This window comes from Mesocricetus auratus, unplaced genomic scaffold (assembly GCF_017639785.1).
Source record: "Mesocricetus auratus isolate SY011 unplaced genomic scaffold, BCM_Maur_2.0 Super-Scaffold_100014, whole genome shotgun sequence".
Classification (NCBI taxonomy): Eukaryota; Metazoa; Chordata; class Mammalia; order Rodentia; family Cricetidae; genus Mesocricetus; species Mesocricetus auratus.
In genome coordinates, this window is record NW_024429197.1 from 11,009,833 (window position 1) to 11,030,317 (window position 20,485).

General features: G+C 49.2%; 1 protein-coding gene across 5 annotated transcripts; it reads left to right on the forward strand.

The window, feature by feature from the left end:
* Window positions 1-119: 119 nt before the first annotated feature.
* Rcc1 (regulator of chromosome condensation 1) lies at window positions 120-18,886 on the forward strand. Of its 5 annotated transcripts, XM_040756446.1 has the most exons (12): window positions 120-161; window positions 2,198-2,270; window positions 10,392-10,473; window positions 11,170-11,208; window positions 12,381-12,568; window positions 12,709-12,888; window positions 13,973-14,069; window positions 14,154-14,276; window positions 15,274-15,429; window positions 15,619-15,738; window positions 16,039-16,191; window positions 17,832-18,886. In XM_040756446.1, the coding sequence occupies exons 3-12, from the start codon at window positions 10,401-10,403 to the stop codon at window positions 18,005-18,007; spliced, it is 1,305 nt and encodes a 434-aa protein (XP_040612380.1). In that variant the 5' UTR covers window positions 120-161; window positions 2,198-2,270; window positions 10,392-10,400; the 3' UTR covers window positions 18,008-18,886. The 5 variants fall into 5 exon arrangements, with proteins under 5 accessions (XP_040612380.1, XP_040612381.1, XP_040612382.1 ...); XM_040756447.1 differs by lacking the exon at window positions 11,170-11,208 and having other exon boundaries at window positions 122-161; XM_040756448.1 differs by lacking the exons at window positions 120-161; window positions 2,198-2,270 and adding an exon at window positions 4,382-4,471.
* Window positions 18,887-20,485: the final 1,599 nt, after the last annotated feature.

Consider the following 20,485-nt stretch of genomic DNA (forward strand, 5'->3'; position numbering starts at 1 on the left):
ATCTGGTCCCATGAGTGAGCTGTGTGGAGGGTTCAGCTTAACCAAAGACTTGTCCTTATGATGTGTAGTGATGGTGGCTAGGTCATAATGGGAAGTCTTGCCTTCCTGGACTACCTACCCTCACCTTGTCAAGACCTCAGTAATGGTGCAATAGGGAAAAGGTAGGTCTTGAAGATCTTGATACATAACCCTGTTGGGTTTTCTGGATGTGGGAATGAGTGAGATGGGTGAGCATTGGTTCTTTAACTGCAGTGGTGTGCATGCTGCCATTAACGATTTGTGTGGCTGGCCTGGGATTAAAGGTGTTGGTAGCAGCAAGCCTTTAATCCCAGCACTTGGGAGGCAGGCAGATCTGTGTTGGATGCCAGCCTGGACTGCGTGAGTTCCAGGACTGAGTCCAAAACAATACAGAGAAATCCTGTCTTGAAAAACCAAAAAAAGTTAACGTGCCTAAGTGGGAAAGGATGGCTAGGCAGAGTCCACGGTATGTGGAGCTAGATAGGTCAGGCTTCTTGGTTGGAATGGAAGTATTTCCTCACCCTATGGTGAGTGGAAGACAGGTTGGGAGGGGATCGATGTGAGCCAACTCACCTTGCCTCAGTTTTCCTATTGGGCCTGAGCAGGCAGTGTGCCTTTGTTTCATTGGTCCAGCAGAAACCGAGTCCTGGTTTCTGTGCATTGCCCTCCAGCCCCCAAGCCATGTCTTGGGTTAGTTGTGCATGTGAGCACTGTGTAGGCTGCAGAAGAGGACACTGGGATGTCTGGAGCTGGATATACAGGCAGCTGCTGGATGTGGTGCCAAGAACCAAACTTCAGCACTCTGGCAGAGCAACATGACTCTTAACCATTGTACCACCGCCCACTTATGTAGAACTTTATGTGCATTAACTAAAAAACCTGAGGTAGGAAATGAGAAGAAAATAGTTGCTCTTGCAGAGAACCTGGGTTGGATTCCCAGCACCTACATGACAGCTCATAATCATCTATAACTCCAATTCCAAGGGATTCCATGGTCTCTTCTGACTACTGCACATGGTACATAAAAATACCTGCAGACAAAACACAAAATGAATAAGGGGCTGGAGATAGCTCAGTCATCAACAGCTTTGGCTGCTCTTGCAAAGGACTCAAGCTCAATTCCTAGCACTACCAACATGGCAACTCTGAACACCCTCACACAGACATGCCTTGAGGAAAACACCAACGCACATTTATGAAAAAAATGACGCCTTTACTCCCAGCTCTTGAGAGGCGGAGGCAGGATTTCTGTGAATTCCTGGCCAGCTTGGTCTATAGTGAGTTCCAGGACTGGGTTCCAGTTACTGAGCTGGGAATCCAACCCACCTTCTCTGCAAGAGCAACTATTTTAAAGATTTATTTATCGCATATACAGTGTTCTGCCTACATCTCAAAAGAGGGCACCAGATTGAATTGTAGATGGTTGTGAGCCACCAGGTGGTTGCTGGGAATTGGACTCGGGACCCCTTGAAGAGCAAGAGTGCTCTTAGCCTCTGAGCCGTCTCTCCAGCCCGAGCAACTATTTAAATCTCATTTTCTACCTCAGGTTTTGTGTAAAGCAAATTAGTGCACATAGGAAGTTCTATATCTAAGTGGGCATTGCAAGAGTCATGTTGCTCTGCCAGAATGCTGGAGTTTGGTTCTTGGCAAATGGCACCACATCCAGCAGCTGCCTGTAACTCCAGCTCCAGACGTCCCAGTGCCCTCTTCTGCAATCTGCACACAGTGCTCACGTGTACAACCCCATACACAAGACATAACTAAAAGTACACGGTTTGAGGGTTGGAGAGATGGCTCAGGTTTAACACTGGTTGCTCTTCTAGAAGGCTAGAGTTCCAAGCCCAGCAACCACATGGTTGTGAGCTACCTATAATGGTATCTGATGCCTCTTCTGGTATGTAGGCATACATGCAGACAGCTCACATAAATAAAATGCATAAAAATAAATTTTCAAAAATCAATGGTTTGTGGGACAGGGGCTTGGTGCCACATCCCTATAGTCCTCGCTCTAGAAGCCTGAAGCAGGAGGACTAGGAGTTTGGAGACAGCCTGGGTACATGAGTCCCAAAACAAGGCAATAAAACATGTAAGATGAGTGATCATTTTTCTGTGGTTACATAAAGCCATGTGAATGAGTAAGATCTTGGAGAAAGACAATAGGGAGACCATTTATTTCCAGGGTGAAGCTTGGAGAAACTTCAGTTTATCAACTAAGAGGAGCTCATGATGGAGGCAGAGGTAAACCTGAAAAGGTAAGATGAAATTAGGGAACTGCTCTAGGGCTGGCACTACATAATAGGGGCAATGCAGTTGGCAAATAATCATCCAGAGATGGCTCCCTTGGGAAAAGTGCCTACTGCCAAGTCTGAAGACTTGACTTTGCTCCCTGGGACCCACAAAGAAGCATAACTTACTCCTGAATGTTGTCCTGGCCTCCACAAGCACGCTAGCATGAACATGAGCATACACACTCAAAAAAAGATTAAGATGTTTTGGCAGGTGAGGAGGGGGCTCCCCTCTCCCCCAGCCGTGAGCCCAGGCAAGCCAAGGGGCTGGCTTTTTGCAGGTGCTGGTCTTGTTCCTAAAGAAAGGTAACATTTTAAAAATAAGTAACTGCACCTTTATTCTCAGCTCTAGGGAGGCAGAGGCAGGCAGCTCTCTGAGTTTAAGGCCATTCTGGTGTAGACAGTGAGACAGACCCGGTCTCAAAAATAAACAAATGGGACCAGAGGCGTGGCTCGGTCATCAAAGGCTCACAACCAAATATAAACAAATGCAAAGAAAGTATTTAAAACAATAGCTTCAGGAGTCAGAATTAATGTGGAACACAGAAAATACTGTATGTAGAGATAACTGCCCTAGGAGAGGAAGGCCATACACAACCAAATATCCCGAATATCACCTCAGGGACACTGTTTTAAGTCCTACAGGGCTGCTCATCCGAGGATGCTGGTGAGAGGGCGTCTTTAACTTCAGTAGTTCCAGCCCTGAGTCTTCTTTCCTAGCCCTATGTTCTCCCTCCTTCCCTTCACCGTCTTGGAGATGAACCTTGAACCTCACCCTTAGGCAAATCCATAGTGACCCCCTCATTCATTCATTCATTCATTTCTGAGCTAGACATGCCACCTGGTCTGGAATTTACGGTCCCTCTTGCTGTAGCCTCTGGAAAGATGCAATTATAGACATAAGAGGTGCCACCAGCCAGGCCTTACCTTGCTTTCCTTGGTTCCACTTTACCAAATTTATTTTGTACATAGTGCTCTGCTGCCATGTATGCCTGCAGGCCAGAAGAGAGCACCACATCTCACTACAGACAGTTGTGAGCCACCATGTGGTTTCTGGATATTGAACCTGGGTCCTCTGGAAGAGCAGCCAGGGCTCTTAATCTCTGAGCCATCTCTTCAACCCCACCCCTACCACAAGTCCATTTTTTTTTTTTTTTTTTTTTGGTTTTTCCGAGACAGGGTTTCTCTGTATTGTTTTGGAGGCTGTCCTGGATCTCTCTCTGTAGAACAGGCTGGCCTTGAACTCACAGAGATCCCCCTGCCTCTGCCTCCCAAGTGCTGGGATTAAAGGTGTGTGCCACCAACGCCTAGCTCCAAGTCCATTCTTAAAGTTCTGATCATATTGACCTCCCATAGTAATTCACATTTCACCCTCTGTCATTGCAAATGTTACCCCTCTGGAACTGGATAGATGACTCAGTGGTTAAGAGCACTTGTTGGTCTTGCAGAAACTGGGATTCCATTCCCAGGATCTACATAGCAGGTCCCAGCCATTTGTAACTCCTGTTTTAGAGCATCAGCCCTCTTTGCAGGCATGGTAAACACAAGGTACAAGGACATGCATGTGATAAACAAATGTTACCCTTTCTGAATTCTTTTCCCAGTTAGACTTTAACTAGAAAGCCATTCCTATCCTGGGGGGTGGGGTTCACGCCTTTAATGCCAGCACTAGGGAGCCAGAGGCAGGAGGGGCTATGTGAGTTCCAGGACAGTCTCATCTACAGACCGAGTTCCAGGACAGCCGGGCCTATACAAAGAAACTCTGTCTCAAAAGAAAATGAAAAACAAATAACTGTTCTGAGGCCTTCCCAGGCTGGATCAGTTGGCCCTGTATAGGTAATAGTTGGATTTTTCAGCCCTCTGCATGGGCACTTAAGTACTATCAGCCTAGTTTTGCTCCGTACAGATCTCACACTCCAGATTTTCCCAAACAAACCAGAACTGTAGTAGTCTGCATTTTTCCCACCTCTGAGGTCTCCTAAATAAACACTAGTGGGTACAAACTGAGAGCATCCTATCACAGTTCCTGCTCTGGCCGCCAGGGGTCGCCCGGCTCTTTGTTTTCCTTACTAGCCAGGGTCGCGGCCGGAGGCCCTCAGAGCGCATGCTCAGGCAGTTCGCCGCCGGCCGCCGAGCGCTGGAGTTGCTTGTGGCCTCCCCGCACCGAGGTAGGTCGCTCTCCGGTTCGCGGGGAGCCCCGGGGATGGGAACCCGGGAGGTGCGGGACCGCATTGGGCCGAGGTCGCCATCCACGTGGCGTAGCGCGGGGCGGGCTGCACGTGAAGCCGGCGGCGCTGCGGGCGCGCGAGCTTCGGCCCGCGTGGGCCCCGCCTCGCCCGCGCACGGGCCGCGCAGCCCCTTAGCTGCCGCGCTCCGGGCGCGCGCCCCGCCACGCGGCGGGAGATTCAAACGGCTGGTGCGCGGCGCCCGGGGACGCGCGCTTGGCCGGCGGCGGGGAGGGAGCCGCAGCGTCCAGAGACGGTCGCCTGCCCTTAACCCGCTCTGTCACCCGGTCGCCTGCTGCCTGAGGCTTCCGAGCTACTCCCGAGCCTTTGGGGAACAATGGTGACAATGGCGGACCTCCATGCCCTTTGCGGAGTTTCTGGGCTCCCTGGCCAGGCTTCCATGGTTCCACAGTTAGGGCCTCCTGGGATCAGCAAAGTATGCCCGTGGAACTCGAGCGATGCTGCTGCCAAGTCTTTGATTCATCAGAAATTAAGTCTCCCGACCACATGTGCCCTGGCAGAAGTTGAGGGTATGAAATGGACCGGGAACTCCAAAGCGGAAGCCTTAACCGAGCTGTGGAGGGTCAGGGATAACTTTCCAAGTGAGGTGACCCGATAGAATGGTAGAGGCCGACTTTGGGTAGTGAGGTTGTAATATGTTTTGGATAACTAGGGTCAGGTTAATTCAGACATGGGGCGCAGCACATGCAATCCCTAGAAGTGTTTGGGGTCACAGGCGTCAGTGGTTATGTGGAGCTTCGGGGGAGGGTTGGAGTCGGCGTGGAGGGCACAGAGAAGCCTTCTTCATCCAAGAAGAGCATCCTAATGGAGCGTAGGAAGTGATTCATGGGTTCTGGTTGCAAAGACAACTAAGGAGTCTGGTTTGGGTTCCACTAGATCCTCTTAAGCTTTAGTTTCCTTACTTGTGACGTGAAGGTAGTATGTCTGTCCCAAAGCCAGTGGCTCTAACGTGCCCCTCTCTCTAGGGAAAAGAGAACAGAGCCCCAAGCAGTACCACAGACTTGCTGGAACTGGGTGAAGAAGTTCCTGGTGGGAAGTTCCTAGCAGCACACAGCAGGCAGCACAGGCACTCCCTAATCTCCTGTAGTTTGTGCCTCGAAGACATTCCCCAACCCCTAAGTCTTGCCCCTAGTCTGAGTGGGGGAGGGAAGGGACCGCTGCTGGGGTTGCCAGAGACTCCAGAAATGGGATTGTGGTGAGGTCACATGAGAACACCCGCTCCTGATAGATTGTCTAGCCTAGTGTACCTACCGGTTTGACTTACTTAGCAAGGGAGGAACAGGCTTGGAGCAGCTCCAGCTCTGGTGGGTGCTGCCCCCTGGGGCTTCATCTCAGCCTTGAATGGCCTGCACACCTACCCATTCCTGCCATGGCAACAGGTCTGAGCTCTAAGAGGGCCCTACACTTTTGCTGCTTTATTAATGGAAGTTGACTTCTTTCTGGTTCTCATTTCTGAGTCTTGCTCGCTCCTCCAGTTTTAAACTCCTTGAAGATGGGTCCTGGGGAGTGGGAGTGGGAATCAAATGGCCACAGAAGACAAGTCCTCTTGGTTTTTAATGTATACCATGTTTTCCCTGATGTGTCTACATCACATGCACGCTAGTGGCCCAAGGAGGTCAGAAGAGGGGAGAGGGCATCGGTCCACTGGAACTGGAGTTACAGGTGGTTGTGAGTGACCTTCTGGGTGCTGGAACCAAACCTGGGTTCTCTAGAAGAGCAGCCAGTGCTGAGCCAGGGTAGGAGTCATTATGTAGACCAGGCTGGCCTTGAATTTGTGGGAATCAGAAATGCTGCCCTTACCTACCTCGCCCAGCTAGGCCTATGCATGGCGTAGGAGGTGCTGCTCTTCCCCTGCCTCACTTCTAGGTTTATGCATACTGCCAAGTGCAGCAACTACTATTGCTGTGGTGCAGATGGAGAATGTGGGGTGACTCAGCATCTCTCCCCTCAGCAGTGGACTCATCTGTTAGATCACTCAGCCAGGCTCCACCTGCCCGCTCCCTCCCTGGACTTCTGCTTTCTGCTCCTTGAATTTGGCCATCCTGAGAGACTTGCTCAGGCATCTTAAATTCCTACCCTGGTTATAGGATACCTTTAGCTGACATTTTTGAGTGTTAATGGTGAGGCAGGGTCTTGCTATATAGCCTGTGTTGATCTTGGTCAGCTTCCTAGGTCTACAAAGTGAATTCCAGGACAGTCAGGGCTGTTAACACAGAAACCCTGTCTCTAAAATAAAATAAAATGTCTGGGTCCTTTTTCTGTCTCTCCTTTGCTGTATGAACGTGGGCAAGCGTCAGCTCCCTCAACCATGCTATGGGGGGATGGTGTCTTCAGCTCTTCTCAGCTGGGGTGAGTTTGTTGCGTGTGATGTACACGTGTTCCTGTGAATGTGCATGAGGGTCTGAGTGCATGTGGAGGGCAGAAGTTGTTGACAGTTGGCTTCCTGGATTGTGTTCTGCCTTACTTTTGGAGACGGCATCTCTCTGAAGCTGGGGTTCACCCGATAGGTACAGTGGCTAGCTAGCCAGTGAGCATCAAGGATGTGTGCACCCCACCCCAATTTCCCTGCACTAGGATTGTAGGAGTGTGCTGTGCCTGGTGTTTTGTGAGTGTTGGGTTCTGAACTCAGATCACATGCTTGCACGCTGACTGAGTCACCTTTGAAACCCCTTGGTTTGGTTTTTGACAGGGTCTCCTGTAGCCCTGGCTGTCATCAATCTGGCTGTGTGGCTGAGGGTGACCTTACCTCACAGGCATTTGCCAACATTCCTGACTTCAGCTTGTTTTGAAAAGTAAAAGTTTTTTTTTTTTTTTGTATAGCAAAGATTTCCTGAGTTATTTTCTAGTTTCTTTGGGAGGGAATAATGGGTTGCGAGGAGGGAACAAGGAGTGATTTCTGTAAAGATCTTACTTTCTTACTAGAATGTAAGCTCCACGAGTACAGGAAGCAGGTTTGCCTCTGGCCTTTGCATCTTGGCTCAACCCTAGGCACTCTGAATCTTTGGGAGATGAGCGCACATGTGTCACTCACTGACCCTACTCTGTCCTGGAGGCATCCAGTCCCGGTTTCTGTCTGTCCTGAGAGGTCACCTCCTCTTTAATACATAACGGTTGTTGCCAGGCGGTGGTGGCGCATGCCTTTAGTGCCAGCACTCTGGAGGCAGAGGCAGGCGGATCTCTGTGAATTCGAGACCAGCCTGCTGTGCAAGAGCTTGTTCCAGGACAGCCTCCAAAGCCAGAGAAACCCTGTCTCAGAAAACAAAAAACAAAAAAAACAAATAATGGTTCAACACACCAGAGCCCTGGGAGGCGGATTAAGTTCCAGGGATCCCAAAGAGCAGTCATTTTCAGTGTGAGGAAAGGGGTCTCAAAGAGGAACTAGGAAGGGGTCCCCTTGCTGGGAGAATAGATATTGTACAAAGTTCACATTGGCTCTGCAGGCTCCTGGGCCTGTTTAAAATCCTTTGTGGTTTCCTTTCTCTGAGTCACAAGTCTCTAGACCTGTGTTCATACCTTCTGAGGTTTTCACGGGAGGCCGCATGGTAGTGTGCTGACCACATCCCCAGCACACACTGAGAGGGCCTGGGCTGCTCTTCCATTTGTTGCCAGGAGCAGAGTTGTCATTCCTGTCAGTCAGGTGAACTTTGTACAGTATCTATTCTCCCAGCAAGGGGACCCCTTCCTAGTTCCTCTTGCTAAGATTCCAGTAAATTTGTGTCTCCGTCTTACCTGGAGAAGACCCTAACTACCACCCTACTATCAGCATTAACTTATTGAGCAAGTACTTTCCCTACGATCATTTGAATTTTTTATTATTTATTTATTTATTGGTTTTTTTGAGACAGGGTTTCTCTGTGGCTTTGGAGGCTGTCCTGGAACTCACTTTGTAGACCTGGCTGGTCTCGAACTCACAGAGATCCACCTGCCTCTGCCTCCCAAGTGCTGGGATTAAAGGCGTGGGCCACCAACACCCGGCTTTGTTATTATTTATTATTGTGTTTCTGTTTGTCTGTTTTTAAGACTGGATCTCTCTACATAGCCCTGCCTATCCTGAAGCTCACTCACTATGTACACAAGGCTGGCCAATCTGCTTGCCTCTGCCCACTGAGTGCTGGAATTAAAGACCCACCGCTCCCAACCTTATTTATTTAGTTTTTTTGGGACAGAGTTTTTCTATGTGTGACTGTCGTCTATGGCCATACCACCCTGAACGCGCCCGATCTCGTCTGATCTCGGAAGCTCAGCAGGGTCGGGCCTGGTTAGTACTTGGATGGGACACAAACATTTTCTTTATGCAATATTTATCAAAAACCCTAAAAAGTGTCAGGTAGTGGTGTTGAACATCTTTAATCTCTTGTGAGTTTGAAGCCAGCGTGGTTTACAGAGTGAGTTCCAAGACAGACAGGAGTACACAGAGACTCCCTGTGGGGGGGTAGGAGGAGCTAAAAGTAAAAACGAGTCACCTAGCATCTACCCCACAGCTTCTGGATAGGTGGGTAATGACTGAGCTCACAAATACTCTCTATTGCTGATAACACTGGGGAGAAAAATGAGCAAACTACTTGATTAATGTAGTAGACTAAGGGCTGGGGATATACCTCAGCCTGGTAAGAATCTGCCTAAGCTTCAAGTCCGATCCTGGTTCAAATCCCAGCACTTCATTCCTTGGGCCTGATGGTATCTGCCCGTACTTTCAGCACTAGGAAAGTCAGGACTAGTGGACTGGCCACACATAGAATATACATGACGGAATGGTAGGATGCCATCAAAAACGACATTTCTACAGACAAATCTATTGAACAGAAAGATGCTCTTTGTGACAAAGAAGAGCAGACAGAAGTCAGGTGTGATGCCTACTTAGGACCTCAGCGCTGTAGCACCTCAAATTCCAGGCCAGCCAGTCTCAAACACGAACAACAAAACAAGTAATGCATGCGGTTAATCCCAGCACTTACTCAGGAGGCAGGGCAGGCGGATCGCTGGTCTACATAGTAAATTCCAGGCCAGCTAGGGCTACCCAGTCTGAAGAGCTGCCTGATCTCCATTGTAGCTTATTAGTAACTATTATTATTTGAAACAGGGTCCAGTGCAGTCTAGGATTGCCCTGAGCTCCTCCCATCCCTGCCTGCACCTGAGTTGAATTACGGGCGTGTACTTCCATGAGAGGCTGACGGGCAGGGTTAAATGAGTGATACCGAGACAGCACACTGCCGGGGTGTGGTTCACTGGCAGAGCGCTAACTTAGCATTTCTGAGGCTCTGGGTTTCACCCCATAACAGGAAAAAAAAAAAGTTTAAATTAAAATAAAGCTGGTCTGGGTGCACACCTTTTAGTCCCAGCACTCGGGAGTTAGTGCAGGCAGGTCTGAGTTCTAGGCCAGTGTGGTCTACATAGTGTGTCCCAGGACAGTCACACATAGAAAAACTCTGTCCCAAAAAAACTAAATAAATAAGGTTGGGAGCGGTGGGTCTTTAATTCCAGCACTCAGTGGGCAGAGGCAAGCAGATTGGCCAGCCTTGTGTACATAGTGAGTGAGCTTCAGGATAGGCAGGGCTATGTAGAGAGACCCAGTCTTAAAAACAGACAAACAGAAACACAATAATAAATAATAACAAAGCCGGGTGTTGGTGGCGCATGCCTTTAATCCCAGCACTTGGGAGGCAGAGGCAGGTGGATCTCTGTGAGTTCGAGGCCAGCCTGGTCTGCAGAGCGAGTTCCAGGACAGCCTCCAAAGCCACAGAGAAACCCTGTCTCGAAAAACCAAAAAAAGAAAAACCAAAAAAAAAAAAAAAAAAGAAAATGTTTGTGATTCTGACATGTAGTATTTGGCTGGGTTTTTCAGGACAGGAAGATGCCACCCAAGCGCATAGCTAAGAGAAGGTCACCCCCAGAAGATGCCATTCCCAAAAGCAAGAAAGTTAAAGGTAAGCTGGTCTTGATCCCTTCCTGGCTCTGAGTGGTCTCAGAACAAACAAAGAACTCTCTGGGCCCCCGCTCCTTCCTCCCTGGCTTAAAGCTCTGAGGAGCTTAGATGTCCAGGGACCCCTGCTTAGCGGAGGTTCTCTTACATCTCACTCAGTCCAGCCCTGTAGCAGTCAGAGAGAGGCCTAGGCTGAGGCTTGTCAGAGTACTCTAGCAGTGCTGTCAGAAAAAGATCCCCTGCCCTGCCACCCCCATCCTAAAACTTGGCCCCAGGCGAATGAATTCCCGTTTGGTCTGTCTAAAGTACTTTGGTCTCCTCTCCCTGATAATGGAAAAAGTCCCTGGAGTTAGGTCCATTTGTTCTGAACTGACAGCTTGAAAGCCCAAGGCTTTTGGACCTACTGGGCTTTCAGAGGTGGGTCCAGTTGTTAGCTCTGCCGTTTTCTCATGTGTAACCACAGGCATGCCAATTAATCTGGCTGAGGTTGAGTTCCCTTGATAGAATGGAGATGGGAACTCCATCAACCTCCTGAGTCATTGAAGATTAGATGAGATAATGTCCCAGCTTCATTTGAGGGACCTGTCCTGTAATTTTTCTTTCTCCTACAACCCCAGAGTGGTAAAGACCAGAGAAATTGACCCCTAGCATGGGAGGAAGGAGCATAGATACATGCTCAGACAGTGTCTGTCTTTTGCAGACCCTCGTAACCGCGGTCCTGCTACCCGCTCCTGCCAAGGTGCCTGTGGGCCAAACCCAACTGACCAGAAAACCCAACCAGATGGCTCCCTGCCCGGTGCAGCCTCTGTGCAGCGGCAGTGGCCCTGGCAGCTGAGGCCACACCCCTGGGGAAGGGACTGGATGCCATTGACTGAAGGGCTGTGGCAGGCTTCCATTGCTGCCATAAGGCTTTGCACTACCTACTGGTTAGCCCACGCCTCTCTGCAAATGCATCTGTGGGTTCTTACTGTGCCTTCTTGTTCTCTGAAGCTGTCAGTGTGCTGCCCATGCTGGCAGAAGGGGTGGTCTGTTCTCCTGTGCACCAGAGTTGGAGATCACTGTCTGGGAGGGCAGGGTGTTCAGATAGAGGTTGATAAGTGCTCTAACCCAGGAAGTCACCCTGAGTTCAGTGTAAACTCTGTTAATTAGCTTTATGAGCCTGGGTAGGTTTTTAACCCTCTAGGAGGCTCTATTCTGTGTCCTGTAAAACAGTAGTGTCTTCTATTTTTGGTGTTTGTTTAAGATAGAATAGCCCTGGCTGTCCTGGAACTCCCAGAGATTCCTGCTTCCGCCTCCAAGGGCTGGGATTAAAGGCTTGACTCACCAGGCCTGTCAGCAGGGTCTTCTAAATATGGGAGGTCTACAGAGCCAGCTAGTGTTGGTTGAGTAAGTGGTCAGGAAAAGGTTGGTACTGCTTGATAGTGGTGGCACATGTCTTTAATCCAACACTTGGGAGACAGAGGCAGAAGGATCTTGGTGAGTTTAAAGCCAGCCTGGGCTACAGAGTGAGGTACAGGACGGCCTAGGGCTACATAGAGAAACCCTGTCTCAAAAAACCAGACAAAACAAAAGGTTGGCAGTATGGACGCACATCTGAGATATGGGCTCAGCAGGAAACTGTCTTGTATCCTCACTGTCCTCATGCCCTGCCACCAACATCCACTTCACCATGCAGTGTGTCTCCTGGTTTGTCTTTCCTCGTCATGTCAGTAATGTGCTTGGGTGTTAATCCTCACAAACCCCTTGTCATGCTCCGTTCACAGATGAGGACACTTAGACCCACAGAGGTTTTATCTATAGCCTGTTGGCAGAGCACGGGCTTGCCCCAGGTCATTGTGATCCCAGAGCCCGTGCCATGACCTCTACTGCCCGAGTCCTGCACACTCAGGGGCTGTCTTCTCCACCCTTTAGTCTCACACAGGTCTCACAAAACAGAACCAGGCTTGGTGCTGACACTGGGCCAGGGCGACGTGGGCCAGCTGGGGCTGGGTGAGAGTGTGCTGGAGAGGAAGAAGCCGGCCTTGGTGCCCCTTCTGCAAGATGTTGTGCAGGCTGAGGCTGGGGGCATGCATACCGTGTGTCTGAACCAAAGTGGCCAGGTAAGTCAGAGGGGGTTGGGACAGATGGGACAGGACCTGGGTGCAAGGGTGTGGGACAGGACCTGGTTATAGAAGCAAGGAGTGGCCTAAATGAGTTGGCCACAAACTGAGTTTGTGCTAATGGGACACCCTGGGCACAGGTCTACTCCTTTGGCTGCAATGATGAGGGTGCCCTGGGAAGGGACACATCAGTCGAGGGCTCAGAGATGGTCCCTGGCAAAGTGGAACTGCAAGAGAAGGTGGTACAAGTGTCAGCAGGGGACAGTCACACAGCAGCTCTTACTGAAGATGGCCGTGTCTTCCTCTGGGGCTCTTTCCGGGTAAGACTGGGTCTGGAAATTTGTACGGGGTGGGAGTGGGGGGAGGGGAGGTCCCGGGGCTGGCAGGCAAAATTAATTTAGGATACCCAAATGATCCACTTACCTGTCCCCATTGTGGGAATAGAAGGTAAGGGTCACGTGTAGGTTGGGCCCAGATTTAAGTCCCTGCTACCTTATCTAGGTCTATCCATACCACTGGCTATTTGCTTGAATGTGATGAAATAACGGTATTTGGGAAGGGGTGGGTAAAGGGTGCCTCTGAGCTGCAACTGATCCTGGAAGCTGCTTCGTCTTTTTGTGCCCTTCTCATTCTTAAACCCATTACAGCAGGGCGGTGGTGGCGCATGCCTTTAATCCCAGCACTCGGGAGGCAGAGGCAGGCAGATCTCTGTGAGTTCAAGGCTGGGCTGGACCAACAGCCTCTAAAACAATACAGAGAAACCCTGTCTCGTAAAAACCAAAAAACAAAACAAAACAAAAAAAAATTACAGAGGCGTTGAGATAGATTTGTGGAGATGGGAAGCATCACTTCTTTGTGATTCTAAGGCTGGGGGGTGTGGTCTTTTTTTTGGTTTTCATGGATTTTTTTTTTTTTTTTTTTTTTTTTTGGTTTTTCGAGACAGGGTTTCTCTGTGGCTTTGGAGGCTGTCCTGGAACTAGCTCTTGTAGACCAGGCTGGCCTCGAACTCACAGAGATCCGCCTGCCTCTGCCTCCCGAGTGCTGGGATTAAAGGCGTGAGCCACCAATGCCCAGCTGTTGTAAGCATTTTTATGAAGAATTTTTTAACACAGTAATGCTCAGAACGATGTATTGTACCTCTGTCTTCTTGCCATGCTGCCTCAGCAATTAATTGACTTTTAGCCAGATTTGTTTCCCCCCACTCACATCTTTACCCTCGCTCACTTTAACACAGTCCCCGACTGTGGGTGTTGTCATTCTTCAGCATTCCATTGTCTCACTGTCCATATCTGCTACCCCTCATTCACTACCCTTCTCCAGGCAGCTGTCATGGCCCTAGCAAGCCTGGACTTGGCTGACAGAGCCGCAGGACTGGCTGCTTAAGTCTCTGTCCCTCCTTTGTAGGATAATAACGGTGTGATCGGGTTGTTGGAGCCCATGAAGAAGAGCATGGTTCCTGTTCAAGTGCAGCTGGACATGCCTGTGGTAAAGGTAGCCTCAGGTGAGTGTTGGACAGGAGCTAGGGCAGCTCAGCCTTGGGTCTTACAGACACACCCTTCATCCCTTGCCTTCCTCTCATCTTCAGGGAATGACCATTTGGTGATGCTGACGACTGACGGAGACCTCTACACCTTGGGGTGTGGAGAGCAGGGTCAGCTGGGCCGTGTGCCTGAGTTATTTGCCAACCGAGGTGGCCGTCAGGGCCTTGGTAAGTGGCTTTGGTGTCGCCAGTGGGATGGTTTGGTAAGCCGTCCCCTGCCAGAAGTAAAGGGCATGAGGGTTCTGTTGAGGCTTCTAGCCAGTGTGTTTGCAGTGTTCATTAAGACTCAGACTGTTGGAATGTAAAATGAAATGAAAATATAAAAAAAAAATCCAGGACAGCCTTCAAAGCCACAGAGAAACCCTGCCTCAAAAAATAAAAAACAAACAAACAAACAAAAAACAGGAAAAAAATCTGGGGGGTAATAAAAAAGAACTCAGACTGGCTGCCTGGCAGTGGTGGCACACACTTTTAATCTCCGCATTTGGGAGGCAGAGGCAGGTGGATCTCTGAGTTCCAGACCACTTTGTTCTACAGAGTGTGTTCCAGGACAAGCTACATAGAGAAACCCTGTCTGAAAAGACCACTAAAAAAAAATGAACTCAGACTGGGCAGTGGTTGTGCATGCCTTTAATCTCAGCATTCGGGAGGCAGAGGCAGACAAACCTCTTGAGAGTTTGAGGCCAGCCAGGGCTACACAGAAACCATATTTTGAGCTGCCTGCCCGTCCCAAACAAAAACAGAACTCAGACTTTGAGCTGGGAATGGTGGCATATACCTTAAATCCCAGTACTCAGGAAGCAGAGGAATGTGAGCTCCTCAGATTTAGACTTTGAGGCCTGCCTGGTGTATGTATTTCTAGGCCAACCAATAAATAATGAGACCCTCTACAAAGGTGGGGGGAGAACCCTCAGACTTTGGAGGCTGACTCCTTATCTCTCACCCCACCCCTATTGGTTACTGTGAGGAGAGAAAGGGTTAATCAGGAGAATGTCTGGCACCTCAGTTGTACCTGAGCTTTCCTTCTCATGAGTGTTAAAGTCTGAACCTGGTGTTGCCTGGTCTTTAATGAGGATGAACCTGCTTCGCCTCCTTCAGGGTCCTTTGTGGAAGAGAAAAAACACCCTATGTCTGTCACTGACCCTGGCTTTCTCTTTCCTTACAGAGCGACTCCTGGTCCCCAAGTGTGTGCTGCTGAAATCCCGGGGAAGTCGGGGCCGTGTGCGGTTCCAAGATGCCTTCTGTGGGGCCTATCTCACTTTTGCCATCTCCCGTGAGGGCCATGTATATGGCTTTGGCCTCTCGAACTATCACCAGCTTGGTGAGTGCTGATCCTAGCATCAGACTTGACTCCATGACCTTGGTTCCTGTCTTTGGGTTTGCTTTGTGGGGTACCTGATGCCTCAGAGGTACGGTGTAAGGTGATGTTTCTGGGGATGAGTGGGAGTGGCCTTTCTGGGGACAACATTGAGAAGGGAAGCTTCTGGAACACTTTCACCCTTGGCAACAGGAACTCCGGGCACTGCATCTTGCTTCATTCCTCAGAACTTAACATCCTTCAAGAATTCCACCAAGTCCTGGGTGGGCTTCTCTGGTGGCCAGCACCATACAATCTGCATGGATTCAGAAGGTAGGACACCCAAGCCCTTCTGCTTCAGAGAGTCCCTGATACGGCCAGGTGCTTTGGATCATGGTTTGGGCCAGACATAGATAGCATCCGTGAGGGTTGTCCTGGTGCCTGGAGCGTGAGTGCCCCTGGGGGGGTATAGAGCATCTTCTAGCTCCTTGCCCCAGATGAAGAAAAGAAAAGGCCCTGAGATCTCAGCCCCCGAGAGGAGAGCTGACCCTGAAGGACACGGGGACTCACTTGGTGTGCTGTCTATTTTACTTGGAACGTGCCCCCTGCTGATACTCAACCTCTCTCCCACAGGAAAAGCATACAGCCTGGGCAGGGCTGAATATGGGCGGCTGGGCCTTGGGGAGGGTGCTGAGGAGAAGAGCATACCCACCCTCATTTCCCGACTGCCCGTCGTCTCCTCTGTGGCCTGTGGGGCTTCTGTGGGATATGCTGTGTCCAAGGATGGTGAGTGATCTCCTCAGACCTGGTTGTTGGAGCCTGGGATCATGATTCCTAGCAAGTTTCTCAGGTTATGTTGTTGATAATACTGTTTTGCCATTGAATCATAAGCTCTGGGTGGGATGTTTATGTTGTTTTGTTTTAGTCTGTTTTTGAGACAGGGGTCTTACCATGTAGACCAGGCTGGAACACACAAAGATCAGCCTGCCCCTGCCTCTGCCTTCTGAATGTTGGGATCATGTGCCATCACGCTGGACTCTGAGGATTTTCTCTGTCCCAGCATCTAGCCACCAAATAATGACATGGAGACTTCTTATTAATTATGAAAGCTTGATCTGTAGCTTAGGTTTGTTTTTAACTAGCTATTAATAACTTACCTTAACCCATTTATATTAATGTACATTGTATCATGTGGCGTTATCTCTCGTTTATCTTGTACCTCCTGTTTTCTCTTTGTCTCCTGGCATCCCTGAGTCCCTAGACTCCTCTTCCTCTTACTTTTTCTTCCCGGAAATCCTGCCTATACCTCCTGCCTTACTATTGGCTGTTCAGCTTATTACACTAATCACAGCAATACACCTTCACACAGTGTATAAATATCCCACAAGACAAGAGTACTTTTTTTTTTAGGTTTTTCGAGACAGGGTTTCTCTGTATTGTTTTGGAGGCTGTCCTGGAACTCGCTCTGTAGACCAGGCTGGCCTTGAACTCACAGAGATCCCCCTGCCTCTGCCTCCCGAGTGCTGGGATTAAAGGTGTGTGCCACCAACGCCTGGCAGGAGTACTTTTTTTTAATGCTTATATCTGCATGTATGTGTATGTACTATGTATATGCTTGGTGCCTACAGAGGCCAGGAGAGGGCATCAGATCCCCAGGGGACTGGAGTCACTAACAGTTGTGAGCTGCTATGTGGATCCTGGCTAGTCCTGCAGAAGAGGGTGTGGACATATAGCAGCCGAAGCCCAAGAAAGGTGCATAGCCAGGGATCCTGCAGAATTCAGATTGGCAGGGACGTTTATGCTTACCTGGGTGGGCTTCCTCAAGAAGTGGGGTTTGCATTGCAGCATGGAGGTTCAGTTCTTATAGGCCAGGTGTTGTGGCACACACTTTTAGTCCCAGTACTCAGGAGGCAGAAGCAAGCACATCTTTGTGAGTTTGAGGCTAGCCTTGTCTATATAGTGAGTGAGTTTTAGGCTAGCCAGGCCTACATAGTGAGACCTTATCTTAAAAAAAAAAATTGCCGGGTGTTGGTGGCGCACGCCTTTAATCACAGCACTCGGGAGGCAGAGGCAGGCGGATCTCTGTGAGTTCGAGGCCAGCCTGGTCTACAGAGCGAGCTCCAGGACAGCCTCCAAAACCACAGAGAAACCCTGTCTCGAAAAAAACAAAAAAACAAAAAAATTTAATGGCATATCAAACCCAGGAGCATCCTAAGTAATCTAGAAGGTGGCTGGTTCCAAGAACAGAGAGAATGCAGCAGAGAACACATTCTCCTTAGCTCTTCCAAACTCCCTTGAACTCTTGGGCTGGGACCTTGCCAGACTGCTATTGATCAAGGCCAAAATTCACCCCCATGTCCCAGGCATCTCCTGGTATGGCAAGGCAGGTCTGAGGACCCCAAAGACTCTCTTTCTGTCCTTTCTAGGTCGTGTTTTTGCCTGGGGCATGGGCACCAACTACCAGCTGGGCACAGGGCAGGATGAAGATGCCTGGAGCCCTGTGGAAATGACCGGCAAACAGCTGGAGAACCGAGTGGTCTTAACTGTATCCAGCGGGGGCCAGCACACAGTCTTACTGGTTAAGGACAAGGAACAGAGCTGATGAAGTCTTTGTGGGCCTGGCTTCTGGCCCCCAACCCACCTTCACAGAACAGGAAAACAGCCAGATGCAAATTCCAGAAGGCCCCTCCCCAGCCCTGAACAGCTGTCATCTCCTGTCTTACCCATCACCACCACAGAATCCTTTCCTTCTGTTTCGTCCTCTTTTCTAGAATCATCCTGAGAAGTACAGGATGAGGGAGGATGGGAAGGGGGTCTCAGAAGGAGTTTGCTTACTTACGTCCTTACACCGTTCCCTATATTACCCTACTTCCTGTGGTCCTAGCAGGCCCTGGCTCATTGCCTACAAAACCCAAAGCTTGGGGTTTGGGTGCCCATACTCTGAAAAGTTGGGAACTCCGTTCACACCCCCATTCCTATGTGCCACTTTTTCTGTTCCTAACATCAGTTTAAAAGGAGACGGATGGTACAGTCATCAGATCCAGTTGTCATGGACCTATGCCTAGAGAGATCTGGACAAAGGCTTCACAAGGCTGGGGTGACCCTAAGCCAAATATTTGGCTCTAAACAGGTGTCCATGGGCAAAAACAGCGATCCACTTGAAAGAAATCCAACTAGCTGTTCTCCCAAAAGCACAAAGCACCCCACTGTCTCTTGGGCATTGCCTATGCATTCCCCATCTAGTCAGCCTTTGTGCCAAAAAGGACTGGAAAGCCATGCTGGGCTCTGCTGGGCAGTCAAGGCAGGGTACTGGGGAAGCGTGGAGGGGAACACTTGGAGGGACGGAGGCTGGTCCTAAGAAAAGGAAGAACAGTGGTTGAGACAGTAGTTTTGTTTTTGTTTTTTTAATTATAAAGTATTTTGGAGGGGAGAGTGAAATCTTTTAACACTTTGAATAAATTTAGAGTTTTATAAAAATGGACTCTTTGTTTCATGCAGTTTTCCTGGAATTGTTTTGTTGTCTTTAATGGGGCACTTGCCTTGTACCAAGCATTACTAAGGGGGCAGGGTAAACATGCCTAGGAATCTGTTGTCAAGGCTGTGGCCAACACAGCTGTCCCAGAGTCTGGGAAAGACATGAGGTGTTTGGTTAGTTAGGCTATAGGAACCACTGCGGTTTCTTCATGGCCATGATGCATAAGACAGATAAGATAGATTTTTTTTTTTTAAATGGGCTCTCAGTGTAGCTCAGGCTGACCTGAACCTCCTGCCTCAGCTTCCTGAGTGCCTGGCTTTAATATGGAAGCCAAGGTTTTTCATTTTGTTCTGGTTTTGGCAGGATCTTACTGTGTGTCCCTGGCTGGAATTTATTGTGTAAAACAAGCTAGCTTTGAACTCATAAAAAAAATCTGTCTGCCTCTGCTTCCAGAGTTTTTGGATTAAAGTCATGTAACCACTACAACTGGCCCAAATTTCTTTGTGTTAACAGCTCTGGCTGTCCTATAACTCAAGTTTGTTGACTGGCTAGCCTCAAACTCACAGAAATCCACCTGCCTCTGCCTCCTGAGTGCTGGGATTAAAGGGGTGTGCCACTCCTGCCAGGCTCTAATTTTACTCAACTGTATGCATTTTTTTGTTGTTGTTTTGCTTTTAGTTTTGTTTTGTTTTGTTTTTCCGAGACAGGGTTTCTCTGTATTGTTTTAGAGGCTGCCCTGGAACTAGCTCTGTAGACCAGGCTGTCCTCGAACTCACAGAGATCCACCTGCCTCTGCCTCCCAAGTGCCGGGATTAAAGGTGTGTGCCACCAATGCCTGGCTTCTTTTTTTTTTTTTTTTTTTTTGAGACAGGGTTTTTCTGGTTTTTTGGATGCTGTCCTGGAACTAGCTCTTGTAGACCAGGCTGGTCTCAAACTCCTGTCTGCATTTTCAAAAGCTTAAAACTTAACCTCGGTTGCTCTGTGGTAAAACTTTTCCTTGGAAGCTGCTATACACATGTGTCCACTCACCGTAGCTAGGGAGCTTAGAATAGACCAAATTACAGATAATCCAACTTGGTGAACCAGTGAGTTTCATTGGGGTTAGTTACAGGGCAGAAATGCAGCTTTGTCATCAAAGGCACGGGTGACAGCTCCCAAAAGCTGGGAATCTGGAGTTCACTCACTGCACAGCCTCCAGGCAGCATAAGAGGCTGAAGAGTATCCTTTCCAAGCTACCCTGGTCTAAATTTCTAGGCAGATGGGCTATACTCAGAGTCCTTTGCAGGTCAACCTCAACTTTATTGCTTACTCCGACGATGGGTGTCCTAGTAATCTGATCAGTTTCAGGAACTTCCTGAAGCTATTTTGGCCTCGAACTCAAAAAGATCCATCCATCTGCGTCTGCCTCCCAAGGGCTGGGTTGAAAGGCGTGTACCACCACCCACTTTAATCTGATGTCGAGTCTGGGCTAATCCCACTTTAGGAGCTCTCAAAAAACAATTTTGCTGAGTGTTTTATGGGTAGGTCTGTGGTCTGAGATGAATCCTTAGCGTTATGGAATAGAAAGTGGGAGGGGCCAGGAGTGATGTCTCACACTTGTAAACA

Bases quoted from the DNA above. Each gene is read 5' to 3' on its own strand.
- Rcc1 (XM_040756446.1), top strand. From the start codon at position 10,401: ATGCCACCCAAGCGCATAGCTAAGAGAAGGTCACCCCCAGAAGATGCC. The intron at 12,889-13,972 runs GTAAGACTGGGT...CCTCCTTTGTAG, and splicing joins TCCTCTGGGGCTCTTTCCGG to GATAATAACGGTGTGATCGG. The intron at 15,430-15,618 runs GTGAGTGCTGAT...CCTTGGCAACAG, and splicing joins CTCGAACTATCACCAGCTTG to GAACTCCGGGCACTGCATCT.